General features: G+C 49.2%; 10 protein-coding genes across 10 annotated transcripts; 4 read left to right on the top strand and 6 right to left on the bottom strand.

Moving 5' to 3' along the window:
- Window positions 1–500: 500 nt before the first annotated feature.
- On the top strand, window positions 501–852 carry FPSE_00213 (uncharacterized protein; the record flags this gene model as incomplete). Its single annotated transcript, XM_009253333.1, has 2 exons — window positions 501–773; window positions 826–852. 2 exons carry the CDS (start codon window positions 501–503, stop codon window positions 850–852), a joined length of 300 nt encoding a protein of 99 aa, XP_009251608.1.
- Window positions 853–1,867: 1,015 nt separating this feature from the next.
- Window positions 1,868–2,944, top strand: FPSE_00212 (uncharacterized protein; the record flags this gene model as incomplete). The annotated part of the gene is made up of 2 exons (XM_009253332.1): window positions 1,868–2,887; window positions 2,939–2,944. 2 exons carry the CDS (start codon window positions 1,868–1,870, stop codon window positions 2,942–2,944), a joined length of 1,026 nt encoding a protein of 341 aa, XP_009251607.1.
- Window positions 2,945–3,420: 476 nt separating this feature from the next.
- On the bottom strand, window positions 3,421–4,053 carry FPSE_00211 (uncharacterized protein; the record flags this gene model as incomplete). Its single annotated transcript, XM_009253331.1, has 2 exons — window positions 3,421–3,762; window positions 3,811–4,053. The coding sequence occupies 2 exons, from the start codon at window positions 4,051–4,053 to the stop codon at window positions 3,421–3,423; spliced, it is 585 nt and encodes a 194-aa protein (XP_009251606.1).
- Window positions 4,054–4,859: 806 nt separating this feature from the next.
- On the bottom strand, window positions 4,860–6,653 carry FPSE_00210 (uncharacterized protein; the record flags this gene model as incomplete). The annotated part of the gene is made up of 2 exons (XM_009253330.1): window positions 4,860–5,845; window positions 5,891–6,653. The coding sequence occupies 2 exons, from the start codon at window positions 6,651–6,653 to the stop codon at window positions 4,860–4,862; spliced, it is 1,749 nt and encodes a 582-aa protein (XP_009251605.1).
- A 253-nt stretch (window positions 6,654–6,906) lies between these two features.
- FPSE_00209 (uncharacterized protein) lies at window positions 6,907–7,772 on the top strand (the record flags this gene model as incomplete). Its single annotated transcript, XM_009253329.1, has 2 exons — window positions 6,907–7,263; window positions 7,317–7,772. The coding sequence occupies 2 exons, from the start codon at window positions 6,907–6,909 to the stop codon at window positions 7,770–7,772; spliced, it is 813 nt and encodes a 270-aa protein (XP_009251604.1).
- A 291-nt stretch (window positions 7,773–8,063) lies between these two features.
- Window positions 8,064–9,179, bottom strand: FPSE_00208 (uncharacterized protein; the record flags this gene model as incomplete). Its single annotated transcript, XM_009253328.1, has 1 exon — window positions 8,064–9,179. One exon carries the CDS (start codon window positions 9,177–9,179, stop codon window positions 8,064–8,066), a length of 1,116 nt encoding a protein of 371 aa, XP_009251603.1.
- Window positions 9,180–9,833: 654 nt separating this feature from the next.
- FPSE_00207 (uncharacterized protein) lies at window positions 9,834–10,371 on the bottom strand (the record flags this gene model as incomplete). The annotated part of the gene is made up of 3 exons (XM_009253327.1): window positions 9,834–9,926; window positions 9,990–10,085; window positions 10,147–10,371. 3 exons carry the CDS (start codon window positions 10,369–10,371, stop codon window positions 9,834–9,836), a joined length of 414 nt encoding a protein of 137 aa, XP_009251602.1.
- Window positions 10,372–12,217: 1,846 nt separating this feature from the next.
- On the bottom strand, window positions 12,218–12,754 carry FPSE_00206 (uncharacterized protein; the record flags this gene model as incomplete). Its single annotated transcript, XM_009253326.1, has 3 exons — window positions 12,218–12,328; window positions 12,383–12,475; window positions 12,533–12,754. The coding sequence occupies 3 exons, from the start codon at window positions 12,752–12,754 to the stop codon at window positions 12,218–12,220; spliced, it is 426 nt and encodes a 141-aa protein (XP_009251601.1).
- A 959-nt stretch (window positions 12,755–13,713) lies between these two features.
- FPSE_00205 (uncharacterized protein) lies at window positions 13,714–15,032 on the bottom strand (the record flags this gene model as incomplete). Its single annotated transcript, XM_009253325.1, has 2 exons — window positions 13,714–14,699; window positions 14,762–15,032. 2 exons carry the CDS (start codon window positions 15,030–15,032, stop codon window positions 13,714–13,716), a joined length of 1,257 nt encoding a protein of 418 aa, XP_009251600.1.
- Window positions 15,033–15,868: 836 nt separating this feature from the next.
- Window positions 15,869–17,455, top strand: FPSE_00204 (uncharacterized protein; the record flags this gene model as incomplete). Its single annotated transcript, XM_009253324.1, has 2 exons — window positions 15,869–16,445; window positions 16,503–17,455. 2 exons carry the CDS (start codon window positions 15,869–15,871, stop codon window positions 17,453–17,455), a joined length of 1,530 nt encoding a protein of 509 aa, XP_009251599.1.
- Window positions 17,456–17,600: the final 145 nt, after the last annotated feature.

Here is a 17,600-nt window from a genome sequence, read left to right as displayed (position 1 = left end):
GAGCTTGATGGATAATGTTTGGTTTGAAGTCACACAGCCAGCAAATTCGTTGCGTGGCCAGCGCCAACGAAAGTGCTCTCACAGTCATCAACTACTAGAACAAATAGCAGGACCTTGAGAAGACTACACTTGAGATCAAGTTGCCATTCATGAAAGCCGCCATTCAGAAGGTCATTCCGGAGTATGCGACTTTCAACATTGGTGTCAAGAACATCATAATCGATGGCGAGCCACATTGTCTGTTCCGATATCACAATGAAATCATGAGTTATGGACGAGAGATGTGGGAAAATCAAAATGAGGAAGCGGCAAGACATATCCGGCACCTCATCTTGCACATGTGAGAGGCTTTTGCATCGGAGATTTATCATTTCAATGCTTTGAATGTGCTCGCCGACTTTGAACCGAGTCTGCAGCATAGGCACCTGCGGATGCTATTCAGGCCTGGGGATCTCGTATGTATCCGGGTCGATGAACCATGGGTCTTCAGACTTGACAAAATGACATTATCAGGAAAGAATTGGATTTTTTATGGACTCGTTATCGATCATATCGGTACTAAGTTCGGATACTCTGAGATCACTCAGTGTATCGAACATTATGAAGGTTCGAAACCGCTCAAGGAGCTCCATATCACTGCCTTCGATCATTTACCGGAAGATAAGAAGCTAAGTAAAAGAGAAATACTTATATCTCGCGGCCGTAAATTTGTGGGCATACATGGAAAGCGTCATCTCTGGTTCAAAGATGCCCCTGGAAAATCGTCAGGCTATGTGAGTTGATCACGAATCTCATTCGGAATTAAGGCTAACTGTGATGACCTAGATTTCCAATGCCTTGATATTAGTTTAGATCATTTAGTTATTTATTTTGCCACAAGACCCGGTTTTGCTACTTAGATCATTCACGATAAGCCTGGCATAGAGCTTGCATTCACGCAACATCAGTACTTGCCTCGTCTCTTTCCGGTTGAGTTATACGTGATTCTAAAGCTCAATATTGGATTTTCTATTTGCTATATACCCAGCTAAGAGTAAGAATAGCACAATAATGGCGACATGGATAAGAAAGATACCCCGAAGCCAGTTACAAAATAGTGAGCTCAATCCTCATTCCACTCCGTGTCCATTTCCAACTACCCTATATCAAAACATCAACACCGTGTTGACAACTACATGACCATTATAGCCGAGGCACATATTGACTGTGTTGAGTTAACTGGGTAGAAGAGCATCGCTTTAGCTCTTGAACGTTCGTACAGCAAAACACAATTAACCTAAAGCTTCAACACAAGTAGCCTAAGCCTTAGACAAACGAGACTACCTTAGTCTAGTTCAATATGCCTGTCAGTCTTATCTGTACATACTTCCAATGGCCATTTTTTGGTGTCTTATAAAATGGCGCAGTGATATACCTATGATTATGATCTAATTCCACATTGTCATGATTGACATACTTCCACTTCTAGTGCGTACAAGGTTGTCTTGAAGAGTAGGAAGAGGAATGATGCACTGGAATGAGGGGTTGGAATAGACACTCGTATCAATTTTAATCACGCGTCAATGAATCCCTGTCATCACCAACACGCTTGAATGACTGGTCAACAGCTGCCGTAGATAATCTATGTCTTACAGCGTTTAACTTTGACAATCCTGTATCACGTTCCTCGACTGCCGAGACCATGAGAGACAGAATTAGTCCATCGCTCTAGCCTGTGTTTCTGGCACATTGTTTCTGGCACTCTTAACAGCTACTACCAAGACGGCGACGCTTACCAGAAACCATTGGTTTCGGAAGGTCGTATAAGATACGCCACTCCATCCTTCAAATTTGCCCTTCAACATCATCATCAACAACTCTTTCGACCATGACTCCCGTCGCTCTAGTATTGGGAATATTCTCATTCTCGGCCTTTGCCCAAGCGGGTAACACGCCAGGCCTTCCTTTTGTCATTAACACATGGGGAGGCGACTTCACCGCTGCCACAGATGCCGCATTCAATTCCCTACAGAAGTCCAAGACATCCGCAATTGATGCCGTTGAAGCCGGCGGCCTAACATGTGAGCGAAACCAGTGCGATGGCAGTGTCGGTTTTGGTGGTTCTCCCGACGAAAACTGTGAGACTACGCTTGATGCCATGATCATGGATGGTGATAGCATGAACACTGGCGCTGTGGCAGCTCTGCGACGGGTCAAGGAAGCTATCTCCGTAGCGCGACATGTTCTCGAGTACACCAGTCATTCGCTCCTCGCAGGTGATCAGGCCACCCAGTTCGCCATTGAGAACGGCTTCAAAACGACAAACCTCACGACAAAGGCCTCTGCCAAGAAGTGCAAGGAGTGGAAGGCCAGTAAATGCCAGCCCAACTACCGCCTGAACGTCAGTCCCAATCCCGAACACTTTTGCGGTCCGTATCGCCCTCTGGCAAAGAACAAGCAGACCCAGCAAAAGACTCAGTCTTCACACGATACTCTTTCTCTCATTGCCATCACCAAGGACGGAAGTCTGGCCGCAGGAACAACCACGAATGGCGCATCGCACAAGATCCCTGGCCGAGTCGGCGACGGCCCCATCGTGGGAAGCGGCTCTTACGCCGACAGTTCCATCGGCGGCTGTGGCGCCACAGGCGACGGCGACATCATGCTCCGCTTCTTGCCCTGCTACCAAGCGCTCGACAGCCTGAGCCGAGGCCTGTCTCCCAAGGAAGCAGCCGAAGACGCTGTGCTGCGCATGATTCGCAAGTACTCTGATCTCAAGAGCGGCATTGTCGTGGTTGACCGGTACGGAAACCACGGCGCCGCCGCGAGTGGTTGGGACTTCACCTATAGCTACAGAGGAGGCAAGATGAAGAAGACAAAGGTGGTCAAGGTGAAGCCGGTGCAGGAGGTACGTGTTGAATTGAGGCGGTCGTGATGAACATGGCTGACATGCGTCCAGGTCTGATCCGCGATGAGTCTGTCAGTGTTGTGTCTCTGCGTTTACATTTCTAGTCGGCGAGCGTCTGCGTTACTTCCGAACTCGATCAGGTAACAAAAGAATACGGATTGAAGATCTTCAATCTCGTGTGTAAATTGATCAGTTTATCTTCTCCTGTAATAACAGAATGCTATTTTTGCAATTGAGATGTCGTCTTTACTGTGATGTAGCTGGATGGGATGGTGACCTGGATTGAGTGGACATTGCGATGTTGGTACACGATTGGCCCCATCAGCATGATGATCCCAAGTCATACCATTGCACGATATTGACTTGACATAGGAGATTGAGAAACAGTCGAGATCATGTTTAATTGCAAAGAAATGAACCCCCAAAAGGCTGTCAACCACAATTACCCCGAAACAACGCAGACATATCTCTCCCTTGAGCTCCCAATCACATCATTACTGCCCTTCTACATCATCTCCTCCATCACGAATAGCTTATGTATAAGCCCACGCCGCAAACTTGTCCCCCGCAGTCCGGATCTCGACACCCTCGACTTTCAAGCATCCCTTCCCTTTGAACAGGCCCGTGGTCGCCTTGAGGACAGCTTCCTTGCTGACAGGCACGTTTCGGGCTGTCGGACAAGCCCAGAGCCCCGGGCTACCGTTCTCGGGCGACCACATGAGTATCGTGACGGGCATCTTGCAATCCGAGACGACGTGCGCAGGATGAAAGCCACCCATTTGGGAGCCTGGCGGCCGAAGAGCTGAGTGCGGGGATGGATACGAGATCATGCCGTCGGGCGCGACAAAAATGAATTGGCCACCTGGAACTGCAGCCTAATGCCATTAGTGAAGGTCAATTTAGGGGACGAGAGAGCAACTCACTGCAAGGCCCGTCATGTTTTCGTTGACTTGTGTAGACGTTCCATCGGGACACTCAGTGGCATTGTCGAGACCGCAAAAGGTGCTGGGCTGCGAAGCGCCAATGATGAAGGCCCTATTCCTCGCATTGATGACACGAGCGTGGATCTGAGGGACCTTTGGCGCGAAGACAGTGAGGGTGTAGTAGGCGTCCACCAGAGCGAAAGCCACGAGGAGAAGGAGGAGGGCGAGTGGATTCGGGTTCATAATTGCGAGGTTGCTTTGGTTGTTGGCATGAATATGGAAGGGACTGGAGTGAAATTATTTGGCGTGAAATTGATGATATTTAGTTGCATGGGGAAAGTTTGTGGTTGATGTTGAGATTAAACGTGACAAGCTGTTGAGGAAGGAACGAGGGGAGGAAACTGCAAGCCTTTTCTACTCGATGCCTGGATACCTCAGTATCGTGGTTACATCTCGCTCAATTGCCTCGAAAAAGATGAACGATCACAATCTGGTATAAATAGTCATTTGTTCAATCAGCTTCAGCTCGTTTGAGCAAGGTTCTGTTTCCACAGAACGTGTCATGGTATTGAGAGCATCGCCTCTCCACAAGTCCTTGAACCTTCAGCAACACCAGCCATCGTGGCAGTCATTACAGTCCTGCCATGAGCAAGTAGAACATTGAAAGCTGGCATGGTAATTGTTCGCCTATATTGTGCACCATCGTTCCTCAAAGCGCCTTCGGCCATGCTGTCAGAGGACCCTGGATACATGCGTACTCCCCCGCGTCATATGGCACCCGAATGCAACCAATCCAGAGATGCGATAAGCTCGTGTCTGTGTTCCTCAGATCGAATTACGCGGCCCGACTATATCTAGAAGTGCGGTGCCGAGCCGTTACATGCGACGATGTGTGGACGGCGAGACCGAGGCACGATGCACCACTTCAACCCAGTATAGACGACGAGTGCCCATGTAGTTGGATCTTGAGACCCTGGTCCAGCTGAGCAGTAGGACAGTGTCGAACATGCTTGTGTATTATAATCAAGGAAATAGCTCATACATCGTATCTATTGCTTCCCAACCTTTCCTTTTAATCTGGCAATAAGTCCTATGATCTTTGCCTTCAATGCCATCCCCTGCGCCTCATCAGCGCCGACGAATCTTCTCACGAGGATGTTGTACAACCCTCCAAATGCAAGGGCGATTGCTGTTGACGTAAAAATGATAACGTTGTACGGCATGCTGAAGTCTGGTGTGGGAAGGTACAGAAGCAGCGTTGTAGTGCGGATGTTAAGGACCTTGGGTTCAAGCGTGGTGATGACTGCGGCGGCGACATCAAAGCCGCGATTCGCATCAGGAGGATACTCGGTATATCGTAGGATGGACTTCTCAAAATCGTAGGTGAGAAAGACGGTGCAGTGTGGAGGAATGCGCATGCGAAGTTCGAGCTGTGTACCGCGCGCACGGTCGAGAGCAGGGCGGTAGTAGATCTCCTTGATCAGATCGGACGAGTTTGACAAGGGAGCATCGGCGACGCGGGCCGAGAGGGTGTGGAGGTAAATGCGCATGAACCAAGGGAGCGATTCCATGTAGACGAACTCGACATCGGTGTCGCTGGGGTTACTCAAGATAGCCTGTACACCACCATGTTCCTGGCCATGACCGTTGAAACTGCGATCGGCGTAGAGAAGAGGTGTTTCGGGCTTGTTCAAGATCTTGTCCTCATCTTGTGACTCGGGCTTGACGAGCATCAGAGCTAGCTCAGAATTGGCGTCAAGATTATAGCATCGAGAGTTTCCGTCCTGAGACCTAATCTCGCGGGCACCCTCGGTTGTGTAGATATCGCGGGATTGGGGGATCTGTACGCAGACAGGAGGGATGTCGGGGTCGGTCAAGGGACATGTTCCTTTGATGGATCGACCAAATACTTGAGATAAACTCCAGTCTTGGCCGTCGAGACTGTCGGCAGGGAAGCAAGTGTTGTCGGAGTGGTATGGTTTGGAGGTGTCGCAGAGTAGCTCGTGAGAAGGAGGGGGTCTTGGGATAGGATTGTCTAATACTTGTTAGAAGAGTCATCGGGCGGGTGACAGGAACATACTTTGAGGTCTCTTGGAGCGGTTAATATCGAGAACCATATCCACGGTCTCCTCCATCTCAAGGAAGCATTCGCCATCCGTATCACACTTGGGTCTGACGTCAATTGCCATGCTCTGATAGGAGGCATCAAAGAGCTTGTGTCCGTCCAGTAGCGTTGCAATTCCAGCCTTGCCCTTGCACGGCAGCAATTTGAGGAAAGGTGTCAAGTTTTCGGTGCATACAACTTCATGCGGTAAAACACCATGGAGAAGTCGGGTATTGGCCAACGAGGAATTGGAATGGTGGCCATCAGGCTGGAAGGACATGACGGGTCGAATCGTTCTGGTCTCGTCGATAAAGTTCAAACTGGCACAGAACAGACCTGACAGAGCGTTGGTCAGAATCAACCACTTCTCATCAGCTTCAGCATCTGTCTCAGCATCCAGCCATGCCCACAGCTCAACACCAGTGCCTCCCTCGCGTGTCCCATCCCACGGTCTGGCACCCCAGGACTGGGCGTCCCATCGTCCCAGTGTAAATCGAAGATGCAACTCCCTCGTACCAGCGTATTGAAGAATCTGGGCGAGCGATCGTGGGAAGAGTCGAAAGTTGTGCGCTTCAAAGTCGGCGATCGAAGTATTGGCTCGGAAGTTGAAGCTCGCTAGAAGCTGGGACAGGGGTAAAGGTCGAAGCGTCAATTGCTCGTGATAGCCCGATGCCGCAGCCGAAGTAAGTGCGAAGCCATTTGTGATGGCTAGGAGGAGATAGGCCAGGAATCGGCGCATCGTGAAATGGGTTAGAAGGGAAGTCGTTCAAGACTTCACATTGCACCTTGGCCCTTGGGAAGTCGACCTGGAGTCGTAGCATGGGGAGCTCCAGTTGCGACGTGGAAGTTGCGATGCAGTAAGCGGTGGAAGTTGGCAGAAATATAGCTTTCCCGGCGCGCGCTTCCTCCACATGCCGTCGCAACCTGGATCTTTCAAGGCCCCGCCAGCTTTAAACATCTGCAATTAATACACTTTAACGAAGACAATCATTATGGCCGCTGAACAGAGAAAGCTGCTCGAGCAGCTCATGGGCGCATCCTCGACATCTCGCGCCGCTCAGCTCTCCCTAACAGACCCCAAAGTCTGCCGCTCCTACCTCGCAGGAACCTGTCCTCACGACTTGTTCACGAACACAAAACAAGACATTGGTCCCTGTCCAAAGGTACACAATGAGGGATTGAAAACCGAATACGAGGCCCTGTCAGATAGAGAGAAGCAGAAATATGGATTCGAGTACGATTATATGCGCGATCTTCAAAAGTACATCGATGATTGCAACCGACGAATCGATGCTGCGCAGAGGCGATTGGAGAAGACGCCTGATGAGATTCGACAAACCAATGTCCTAGTATGTCTTCCAACTCCTTGACCTCTATTATATAGAAATGCTAATCATCGCAGCTCAAAAGCATATCGGAGCTCACAGACTCCATCAACAACGGCCTCCTCGAAGTCGAAGTCCTCGGTTCCATGGGCGAAGTCTCCCGCGCACAAGACGAGCTGTTCCGCGTCCGTCAAGCCACCCAATCTAAAGCCGACCGCGAAAAGGAGCTCAAAGCTCTTTCCGACACATCAGGTCCTTCAGGTCATCAAAAGCTCCAAGTCTGCGATGTCTGTGGTGCCTACCTCAGTAGACTTGACAACGATCGTCGTCTCGCTGATCACTTTTACGGAAAGATGCACTTAGGGTATGCGCAGATGCGAAAGACCTACGATGCGTTTCCCAAGGAGATGAAGGGTCGCTCGAGGGCGCCCATGGACGACGATGGTCCTGGTATGGGCGGACCTAGAGGGCCCCGCGGCTCAGGAGGGTACAGGAGTGGTCGCGGTGGAAGGGGATACAGAGGAGGATGGTAGTTTACGACTAATATTTGCTTACTGGGTACGGATAGTATCAAGGCGTTGGGGCGCTGCATAAAATAGATGGAAATTGAGAAAGAAAGAGTTGGTTTGCGGAGCATGGATGGCAATACCCTTTCTAGACCGAGCAGCTCAGCGATTGAGCGAACGAACATGTAGAAGTTTTACAATCTCGCTTGGACTATATATGCTGTCTAATCATGCTGCCTATGGTATTTTCCCAATGTTCTTCGACTCCGTTACCAAGCCATGCCAAACATTCCGACTCTTTTATTTGTACCTAGTCCCCTACGCCTTTTTGTTCAGCTCGTCGTATTCATCCATCTCTTCATCCCACTTTCCGCCAGAGAGTGGTGGCAATGGTGGTGGCAGCCCAGCTGCAGCTGCAGCGAAGGCTGGCTTGTCGCTAGTCGGCACAGCTGCATTCTTCTTGGTCTCGCCAGGCAGAGCTGGGAAATCTTCAGCTGCTGGGACGGCTTGTTTGGGTGGTGCTGGAGGCGCACCCTCATGGCCACCGCGTCCACCTCTGCCTCCTCTTCCTCCACGCCCACGACCTCTACCCCTTCCACTACGATATCTCTCGTCGAGGAAGCGATCCACATCGTGTTCTTCGTTGTCTCTTGTCGCATACCGACTTCCACCGATACCAGCGTTCTTGGACCCTCGAATACTGCCGTTTGCGCCCCGGAACCGTCTGTTCTCCTCCTCTTCCTGGGCCTCCTTACCCTCATCCCATCCACCTTCCTTCATGCCCATCGCTTTGAGCTTCCGTTCTCTATTCTTAGCTCGCTCATCCTCCAACTTGCGCCGATCCTCCTCGTTTCGTTTGCGTCGCTCAGCGTCCTCGGCGCGTCGCTTCTTTGCCTCCTCCATACCGCGAGCATATGCAGCAGCATGGTCCTTCTCGTCCTTTTCAGCCTTTTCAAACTTGCGCGCTTTCTCCGCATTGATAAGCTTCATCTTCTCCATCTTCTCTGCGAGCTGAGCCTCGGTGAGCTTCTGTCGTGGGTTTGCGCCGGATTGGAGACGGGCGGCATTGTTATGTTGCGAGCCGTGGGGAGTCTTCTCACGAGGAGCCGTGGGGGCGTTGGGAGGAGCATTGGATGTGGGTTGAGGAGGTTGCTTCGTGGGCTTGGGTGCTGCGACAGGAGCTGGGGCGGGAACTGGGGCTGCTTTGTCGGCGTATCGTGACGAGGAGAGTCCTTGGGGTTTGGAGAGGGGTGCTGAAGGCGTTGGGGTTGGGGCTACTTCCTCTTGAGGAGCAGCAGGCGGTTGAGCTGGCGCGACTGGAGCAGGCTCGGGATCAGAGGCTACTTCGGTGGTGACGACAGTCTCGCTCTCGACGGGTTCGAAGTCATCGTAGAAGAGGTCGTCGTCGGTACGGCCTCCAAATTGGTCATCCATGATGACTGTGTGTTGCAAGTATAGATGTAGTCAAGTAACTAAGAAGAACGTTTGTTCCAAAAGATAATTGAAAGCGTGGCGACACTTATACGGAATGCCAGATCCAAAATTGAGATGCTGTTGAGGAAGGGAGGGCGATTATGGTCGCAAACAAATGTTGTTTGAATGATACCCCGCTACTGTAGTGCGGAATTGGAGGGCCCAATGTGGGGGAGGAAGCACCAGCAATGAGTGGAGCTGATGCAGGCACCTTCGGTTTAGAGTTTGTCCGGTCTCGGTGAGCTCGGTGAAGCTCGGTCAGGTCCATCAATTCAACGACCGATGCAATTGCACTTTGTCGGCCTGCTCCTTCAGCGATTATTTATCTTTGCAATTTCGGAATGAAGATCTTGTACTAACAGCAAATTCTCTAGCGAGAATGCGCATCTTTATTGTAGGGAAAATAATTTCTTGTCAGTGGTGTAAGATGGGTCGAGCATCACGGCAACGGATTATTCCTTCGATGACAAGCAAGCTAAGCATTGGGTCATGGATGTCACAGGGTAACTATGAGGCAACAGTGGATTTGAAAGGGGAATGTATTTATACGGTGAGTCACCGTCTTGTCATTCTCGCTCGCTCGTTCTAAAAGAAACTTCTGCTGTCGTCCCGTTCTTACTCGCTCGCATCCATCTCAGCCTCGACGGCTGCACGTCGCTTGTGGTATGTCTGCTTGAGAGACTCAAGCGACCGGTCGGGAAAGTGGTCCTGGGGGAAACATGGATTAGTCATCTCATACTGCCAGACTGAAGAAATAGCGAGTTGAAGTACCTTGATTTGATTCCAGGACAAGCCGTCACGCCTCAGGCGAATCAGGCGCTCGATCTCCTCTGTGGGCCAGAATCTGTAAGGATAGGCGGCGGCAGTCTAAACAACGAAGAGGTAATGTTAGCATGGTCATGATGTCTGCATGTTCATTGCCACATACGGTGGTTGGCTGGGAGGCACTTTCGTTGGTGCCGTCACCAGAGGAAGGGGCAGAGCCAGGAGTGTTGCCAGAGGAAGTCTGGTCTTGGGAGGTCTTGGTAGACTTGGTCTCCCATGGGCGAGCGCCGGGCTTCTCAGGCAGAGGCGTGCGTCCTCTGTCGAGAGCCCGACGCTGCCAAGGCTTGAGACCTTGCTGGTGGGCAGGGGCAGATCCATTCGAAGACATGTTGTATATATGAGAGGCTCGAAGATGTCTGAATGTGTTTGTTGCGAAGTTGAGGTGAAAATAAAGAAGAAGGCGATAAGAATATATACTATGGACTGCAGTAACTGGTCCGCATTGTAGACCAGTATTGACAATAATCTGTCATTATGCTGAGGTTTATTGAATTGAACAATGCCTGGACAATCATGGCAGTTCATTGTGAATAGAACTAACAATTTATGTGGAGCTTTTTCGTATTGTTCCCAGTGTGAAGCAGGAAATATATAGAATTGCCAGTCAATAGCGACAATTGATTTGATGAGTAAAGGAGAAATTTCGATGATGCAGGCAAGTTTATCGCGGTGGTGTTTCCTTTCCAAAGATGCAGGTAAGCCAGCCAGGCAGGTAGGTAGCAAAATAATAGGGACTCAAAGCAATCCAGATGAAATTATTAGACCACTCTTAGGCTATATATACACTAAGAGTGATCTAACATTTATGTTGACCACTAAATCAGTATCGGTTTTTATGCAGCCCACCTGCCAGCCTAGGCGGGGCATGAGTGACTGGAATTTCGTACAAGAAAGAAGAGGTCTTGATCCTGGGTAGGAGGCCAATGTTTGCATGATTTGATTGGCCGTTCCCAGTATTTCATGACTTGTGGAAATATATACTGTCATCATTGTCAACATGCTTCACCCAGGCTGCCAGGGTTTCAGAAACATCAGGCACTGCAAGGATGAAAGACGAACCTATAGGTCAGCCCATGTTAATTAGAGCAGGATTCTTAGGCCATTGCCCTAAGGCCTGGGAATGTAACGCAGTAGCTTTTTTTCTTTGACGGTGCCATAGATGTGGTTGTAGGCCTGTGCCCCGTTCCTAACCATTAAGTTTGATGCTTCGTGAGAGAAGGAAATGCGAAATTGTTAAGCGCGGTATTTGGAAACCGTTGCAGAAAGTTAGTCCTGCAGCCAGGCTTTAGTGTTTGCTTCCATGCTCTAAAATCATCTCTTACTTCTCTCTCTCTTACTTCTTCCGAATCCACCATTTTTGTTACCTTGCTCATCAGAACAAAAGGCAAACCGTTATCGCGGGAATATCTTCGAGTCGCATGCGATAAATCTGCATCTTCTTATTTTGAACAACCGGTCCGAATCCTCAAGGCAGCTTCGATTCAGTATTAGTCTCGACTTTCCACTGTCCGTCAAGTCGGATCTTCGATCATTCGGCGCACTGGAGATTAAATATTCGCCCACCAAAGCCAATAACTCAACTTTATCCCACATCACATTTCTGGGAATCACGATGACAACAAGGAGATCAACAAAGCTCAAGTCGTGGCAGCAAAGGGCCTTGAAAAGCGGCAGAACGCCCCTTCCCGAATTTCCTGGCAACAAACTCTGGACCCCGGGTACTCACTCGACCTCCTCACCCTCTTCCAAGAAGAGGGTTTATAGTGAACGATCCCGGGTAGGGAATAAAAAGATTCAATGAGAGGATGACCAAAAGACCGACTGAAAATTGAGAGCAATCGTCTGATACATGTTTGGGCAGGGACGGTAGTCGTTCGATTGACAACAACTTGGTGGAGGTTACGACGAGCAAAGGATGGAGTTGCGCAGTGACTGGGGTCATTTCAATCAAACTTTTATTCGATCGGAAATTAAACATTTGCCATATGGGTATCGACTTGTAAGTTTGAAGGAAAGCGTGAATGCTGAATTATGCTCAAAGAATGGGCTTAGAACGCCATCGTAGTACAACACTCGATTCTCGTTGCTACTCGTAGGTACTGTCGATAACCGTGATGTACATTATCCGTGCATCGCCATCATTCAATATCATCCTTCTCGGGTCCAGCAGTGTTTCAAGACGAAGTTGCTCCAGTGGCCTCGTTCTCCATCTGTTGTTCGATGGCGTGTCGTCGCTTGTGATAAGCTTGCTTGATGGCCTCGTGTGTACGATTGGGAAACTCCGTCTATATTTATATTATTAGCACCATCTTCAAATGTGACACTGTCACGAATCTTACATATACCATGGCCCAAGTGGCACCGCCGTTTCTCAAAGCGATGAGATGGCGCATCTCGTCTTCTGGCCAGAAGCGGTAGCTGAAGGAAGGAGTCTGGATGGAACATTGAGTTAATTACCACAAGATCAACTCTAAGCAAAGGATACTTACTGCGACATTGGTTGAAGCTTGACCAGAGGACTCTCCAGCAGGAGTGGTTGAGGTAGCGCCCTGGGTGAAAGAGCCTGCAGGCTGTTGTGAGTGACACGGAGAATTGAGCCAACGTTGGTCTCCCTGGGCCTCGGGAAGCGGAGTTCGACCGTTCTCAAGGGCGCGGCGCTGCCAAGGGCGAAGCCGGCTGACATGAGGGTTCTTGGTGTTGGTGTTGGCCATCTTGGCTTCACAGGTGATTCTGTTGTGTATGGTCGACAACCAAGAGTACTTCAAGGATGAAATAGCGACAAAATATATAAGTAGTATACAAGGACTTCATGGTGGCCATGATGATATGACAATTGATCTGGACGGCATTGTTGCGATATCCTGAGATTCTGGCACCGATTTGACGAGTGGTTCATTGTCGGAAGGTTAAACAATAGCATGTCCAGTCTCACATGGAACGTCTTTATAAAGATGAGAGTGAAGTGAGATAGACCAAAAGGTCTGAAACAATAAGATAAACAATAGCGGGCGCGGGCGCTAAGTCTGAATCAAGCTTGAGATGCAGCAGGATGTAGGAAGGATATTGTAACGAAAAAAAAGGTGTCATTGTGAAAGACACAAACCGGCAATGAACAATCTGAACAGAATTTATGGAGTAGGCGTGCGCGCGTTGTTAGAATGCGTGTCAGTGACGATGACCCGACCGTGCACAGAATGCAGGTAGGTAAGGTAACACGATCATTTGGAGAAGTGATATCATAATGGAAGAAATAATTTACACCGTCAAAAGAAAAGAAAAAAGATGTCTGTCTGTCCAGGCGCGGGGTACAATGGAGACTGGTATTAATTTGTTGATTGACGGGGGGCTTAGACCAGCTTCAGTGCACACATACCATTTGTGTCTAAGAGTCACGGGCAATGTATTTACGGAGAGCATCAGTCACAAACAACAAACAGATGTCTGTTTTCTGAAGTACATAGTTAAGATTTGCAAACTACCTGATAAATAAGAAACACATCGGCAACGGAGGCGCCCAGACTGGAATTCGAGAGTGATGGAAGCCAGGCTCTGTACCACGTCTGTGAGGAGATTCGGGAAGGGGCGTTCTGCTGCTTTTCAAGGCTCCTTGCTGCTATCGCTTTAGCTTTCCTCCCACTTCCTCTTTGTCTTCGATACCCGAGATCATTGACTAGAAATATTCTTCCAGGGAGAAGTTGGAATCGATCATTCCTGATTCCTTGATGTCCATGGTTTGTTCCTGCTCGTCGGCCTCGAATTCGTGAACCCTCGGTTGCAAAGACCCATCACTTAGATCCATACCAGTCAAGTCCCAAGCACGCCCAGCAGCACCGCAAAGGGCTGTGAACAAGACACAGGCCCAGTGTACTTTGACCACAGACTCAAATTTCTCCGCGTCCTCTTCAGACATCCTTATGTCGACCTGGTGGCCGGACACGATTGTCTGGCCCATGCGAAAAGTCTCTTCAAACCTTGTGGGACATCCATGCCAATAATACGCATCAATGCGTTTGAATAGCTCGAATACTTCATGCCTGAATTGGGAGTGCCCACTGTTCAGATTGGCCCCATCGCCCAAATCAAAGTTAGACCGTGTTGGCAACTTGGGCATCCAGTAGAATTTAAGTTTCACCGAGGCCTTACCGTGACCAAGCTTCGTGCATCTCATAAACTTGAAAGCACAGAGACCCTTGACGAGATGGTCGTACAGATGTTCCTGAACGCATAGCATGTTCCATGCTTTGTGAGATGAGCCAAGTCCGCTTACACTACATATCTCGCCAGGATCGTCCACAAGGTCGACATCAGCCAACTCGACACTTGCTTGTTTGAGAATTCCGGTGGCGTTATTGTGTTCCACTGTATCGTTCCATGTGATGGGAATGAAATGGAAGACCCGGGTGTTGGACTCTCCCGTCAACACACACTTTCTCCCGTCGCGCTCCAGGCACAGAGTTTTCTGCTCCTCGCTGGGATGAACAGGCGAGAGTTCCGGGTCGGTCTGGAAACATGAGTTGTAGTACAGCGCAGCCTTGATTTCCTCTGGCTCCTTATCGAACAATTCTTCATTCACCGGATGCTGGTAGTGTGGCAGTCGAGGTTTGGCGTGAGACCAGGCATCTTCTGTGAAGTTGTTTGGGTCAAGGTGAAACATGTCTATGTTCGTCAGCTAACTGGATGCATGCGTAGTGGTCCGTGGGCAGAAGTTGTTCACTTACAGTGCTTGCAAAACGGCGAGATGAACTGCAATCGGTCTTGCACGATGAAAGGTGAGACTCTTTCTATTGACAATCGACCTTTTTTCTCGATCTTTTTCTTGTCTACCAGTAGAATAGCTACAAGGTACTCGAAGCACAGACGGAATTCAGGATCTGATTTATGAACTTTGCGATAGATCGAGAGGAGATAGGTGAGCCGAGTTGGAGACTCATGCAAACCAGGCACTGGATGATCAATCCAAAGAGAGACCAGCGATCTGGGAGGGGTCATTTCGGTAAGGCAAGGGCAAGATAGGAAATACTGAGTGGGTTGTATTGGTGAGGTTACTTGGGGTGATGTCTGGATTTAAATGATAATTTGAAAGCCCTCTAGACTCTTGCTCGAACTCAGCTTGCTTGGTGGTCTACACGTGACAACACCAAGTCTAAACGTATGAGAAACGTTGGCCACCAAAAGCACAAGAAATAGAATTAGGAAAACAATTTATGTATTTGGATTCTACTCTTGAGTTCATTCATTTCCCTGCCCTGAAGACTAGAGACCAATTTTTCGGCCACCAGCCTTCTTTCTGTCTTTGTAGCTTAAAGTGGCGCTCTTCCTGTGGCTTATTGGCTGGTGCCTGTGAGGTTATTTCCTGATAATTATTGATTTAGAGGCGTCTTTCGTAATAGTTCAATGCCTACGTTAGAACAAACGTGTCTTTAGTTTCTTGTTTTTTGTTTTTCTTTTACGTTCAGGATCTCCAACAAGTGGTATCATATCTCAGACGGTTTAACCTAGCAAGGATTTATGTTGTCGTTCGACCAGGAACCCTCCATCAGAGTTTCGGCACCCCAAGAAAGCTGAGTTATAGCAAGATTTCCTACCAAAGTCAAACCTAGTCATATCATCGTTTGTGCTGCTCATCAGTGACAGCGAATCATAGCTCTCTAGGCAGCCAAGCAGCGGGTTAAACTCTGTAGAATACCATGAACCTTCTCTTCGGTTCTCAAATATATAAACCCAGGCATTCGCCAGCCAGCACGAATTTCCCCGAAAGCAACTCACATCTCACATCTCACATCTCACATCTCACTCGCCCTTTTGCCTTTTGTCGTCTCAACAACATGGATAGCCCCTCTCCCGGCCCAAGTCCAGCTCTAGAAGCTCAGAATCCGGCCCATCGCCCTCCTCCCCCGGGTTCAGGTCATTCCCTTCTCCCACATCCAGCTCTACCTTATCACTATCTGCCTCCCGGCCAGTATCCTCCAGTTGGGCCTCCTGGTCAGTATGGGCCCCTTCAGCCACCTGCTTCACACGCGGCCCCGTCTTCACGTCCGTCTTCGCATGCGGCCCCGTCTTCTTCAGTTCGGACCCCTTCAGGTCATACCTCTTCAGTTCAGGCCCCTTCAAGCCGAACATCTGCAAGTAAGACCTCCTCACGGTTAGCCATGCCACCCCTCAAATTCCCGATCGCATCTCTTCAAGGGGGGATGATCAGAGAGAGATATACCTTGATCAAAGAAATTGAGAAGTCTATCCAAAGTGTACGACCTGGATTCCGCATCCGAGTTGAGCAACTTGCCACATTCCTACTTCTTCCACTCCAAGACCTCAAGGCAAATGGTCAACTTTCGCCTAAGACTTGCACCCCTCACCGACTTCAAGAGCGACTAGGAGACATCCCGGCATTTTGCAAGCACTGTAAGAGCATCTGACCCCCTACTAAGTTTTCGGCAAATTAGCTGACCAAAATGACAGACATGCTTCACCTTGATCCGGAAAACATGATTTCTCACCCGAAGAACCATAAATACAAACGTTGGAGTCACGCTATACCTGAGCAGCCAGAGAAGCAGGATCGACTGCACTCCGACATGAGCCCAGACCAGATAAGGAAGTCGATGCATTACCATTCATGTTTCAAAACTAGAGATATCAGCCTTCCTAACGACTTGGGTAAGAAAGCGGAGAGTTCATGTAGGAAGCGCGACGGAAACAAATGTGTTGTGACGGGCAGACCTAACCCTCGCGTCTTCTGGTTTATTCCCCGTGGTTGGAACGATACCACAGACCACAATGACGCTACAGGAAATCTTGAAGCTGGCGGCTTTTACTTGACCAAAGTTGACCTTTTAAAGGGTATCCATAGTGCGCGTGAGCTTGGTAAGACTCAGAAGGCTTGGAATATGATCTGCATTGATCCCGTTCTATACGATTTTCTCGTACAGGGTTATTGTGCCTTCAGTTACGTTAGCGCACGAGGTCTTGACGGAACTTCCATTCTGAACTTGAAGTTCTTCTGGATGCCTAAACTGACTCCACGATTTCATCAAGTTATGGATCTCAGCAAAATCGATACATTCGAGCGTACCCCCGGCGCGGACCACCTCCTTAGTTTCGACATAGGCGACATTGACTTTGGGAAGGAGCTAAGTGTTGACCTCGACTACTTCCGACGCCTAAATTGTCCTCCGGCTCCAGAGTGTCAAGAAAGAATGTCCGAGACAACAGATTTTCCGGTCATTTCATCAGGACATGACGTCTGGATAAACATAACAGCACCAGAAGCGAGTTTATTTGAGTCTGTGGCCAAGATACATTGGTATTGTGTCGTATTCTCAGCTCTTTGTGGTGGTGCCGGGCGAGCCTGGCACTTGACTGGAATGGACCAAACAGACGGCTCTCTTCAGCCAGGGCCACCGGTACTATAGGTACCGTACATTTCTGGTATCATTGAGGCTAGATGATATACGGGAGTGATTGATGGGACAAGTTCTGCAATGGCGCATTCGTCAGCAAGCTAAAATCGTCGAATATGGTGGAAAACTACGGTACTAGACTAAGTCACCGCCTTGC

This window comes from Fusarium pseudograminearum, chromosome 1 (genome assembly GCF_000303195.2).
Source record: "Fusarium pseudograminearum CS3096 chromosome 1, whole genome shotgun sequence".
In the NCBI taxonomy this organism is placed as follows: domain Eukaryota; kingdom Fungi; phylum Ascomycota; class Sordariomycetes; order Hypocreales; family Nectriaceae; genus Fusarium; species Fusarium pseudograminearum.
This window is presented reverse-complemented; position numbering and strand designations above follow the sequence as displayed.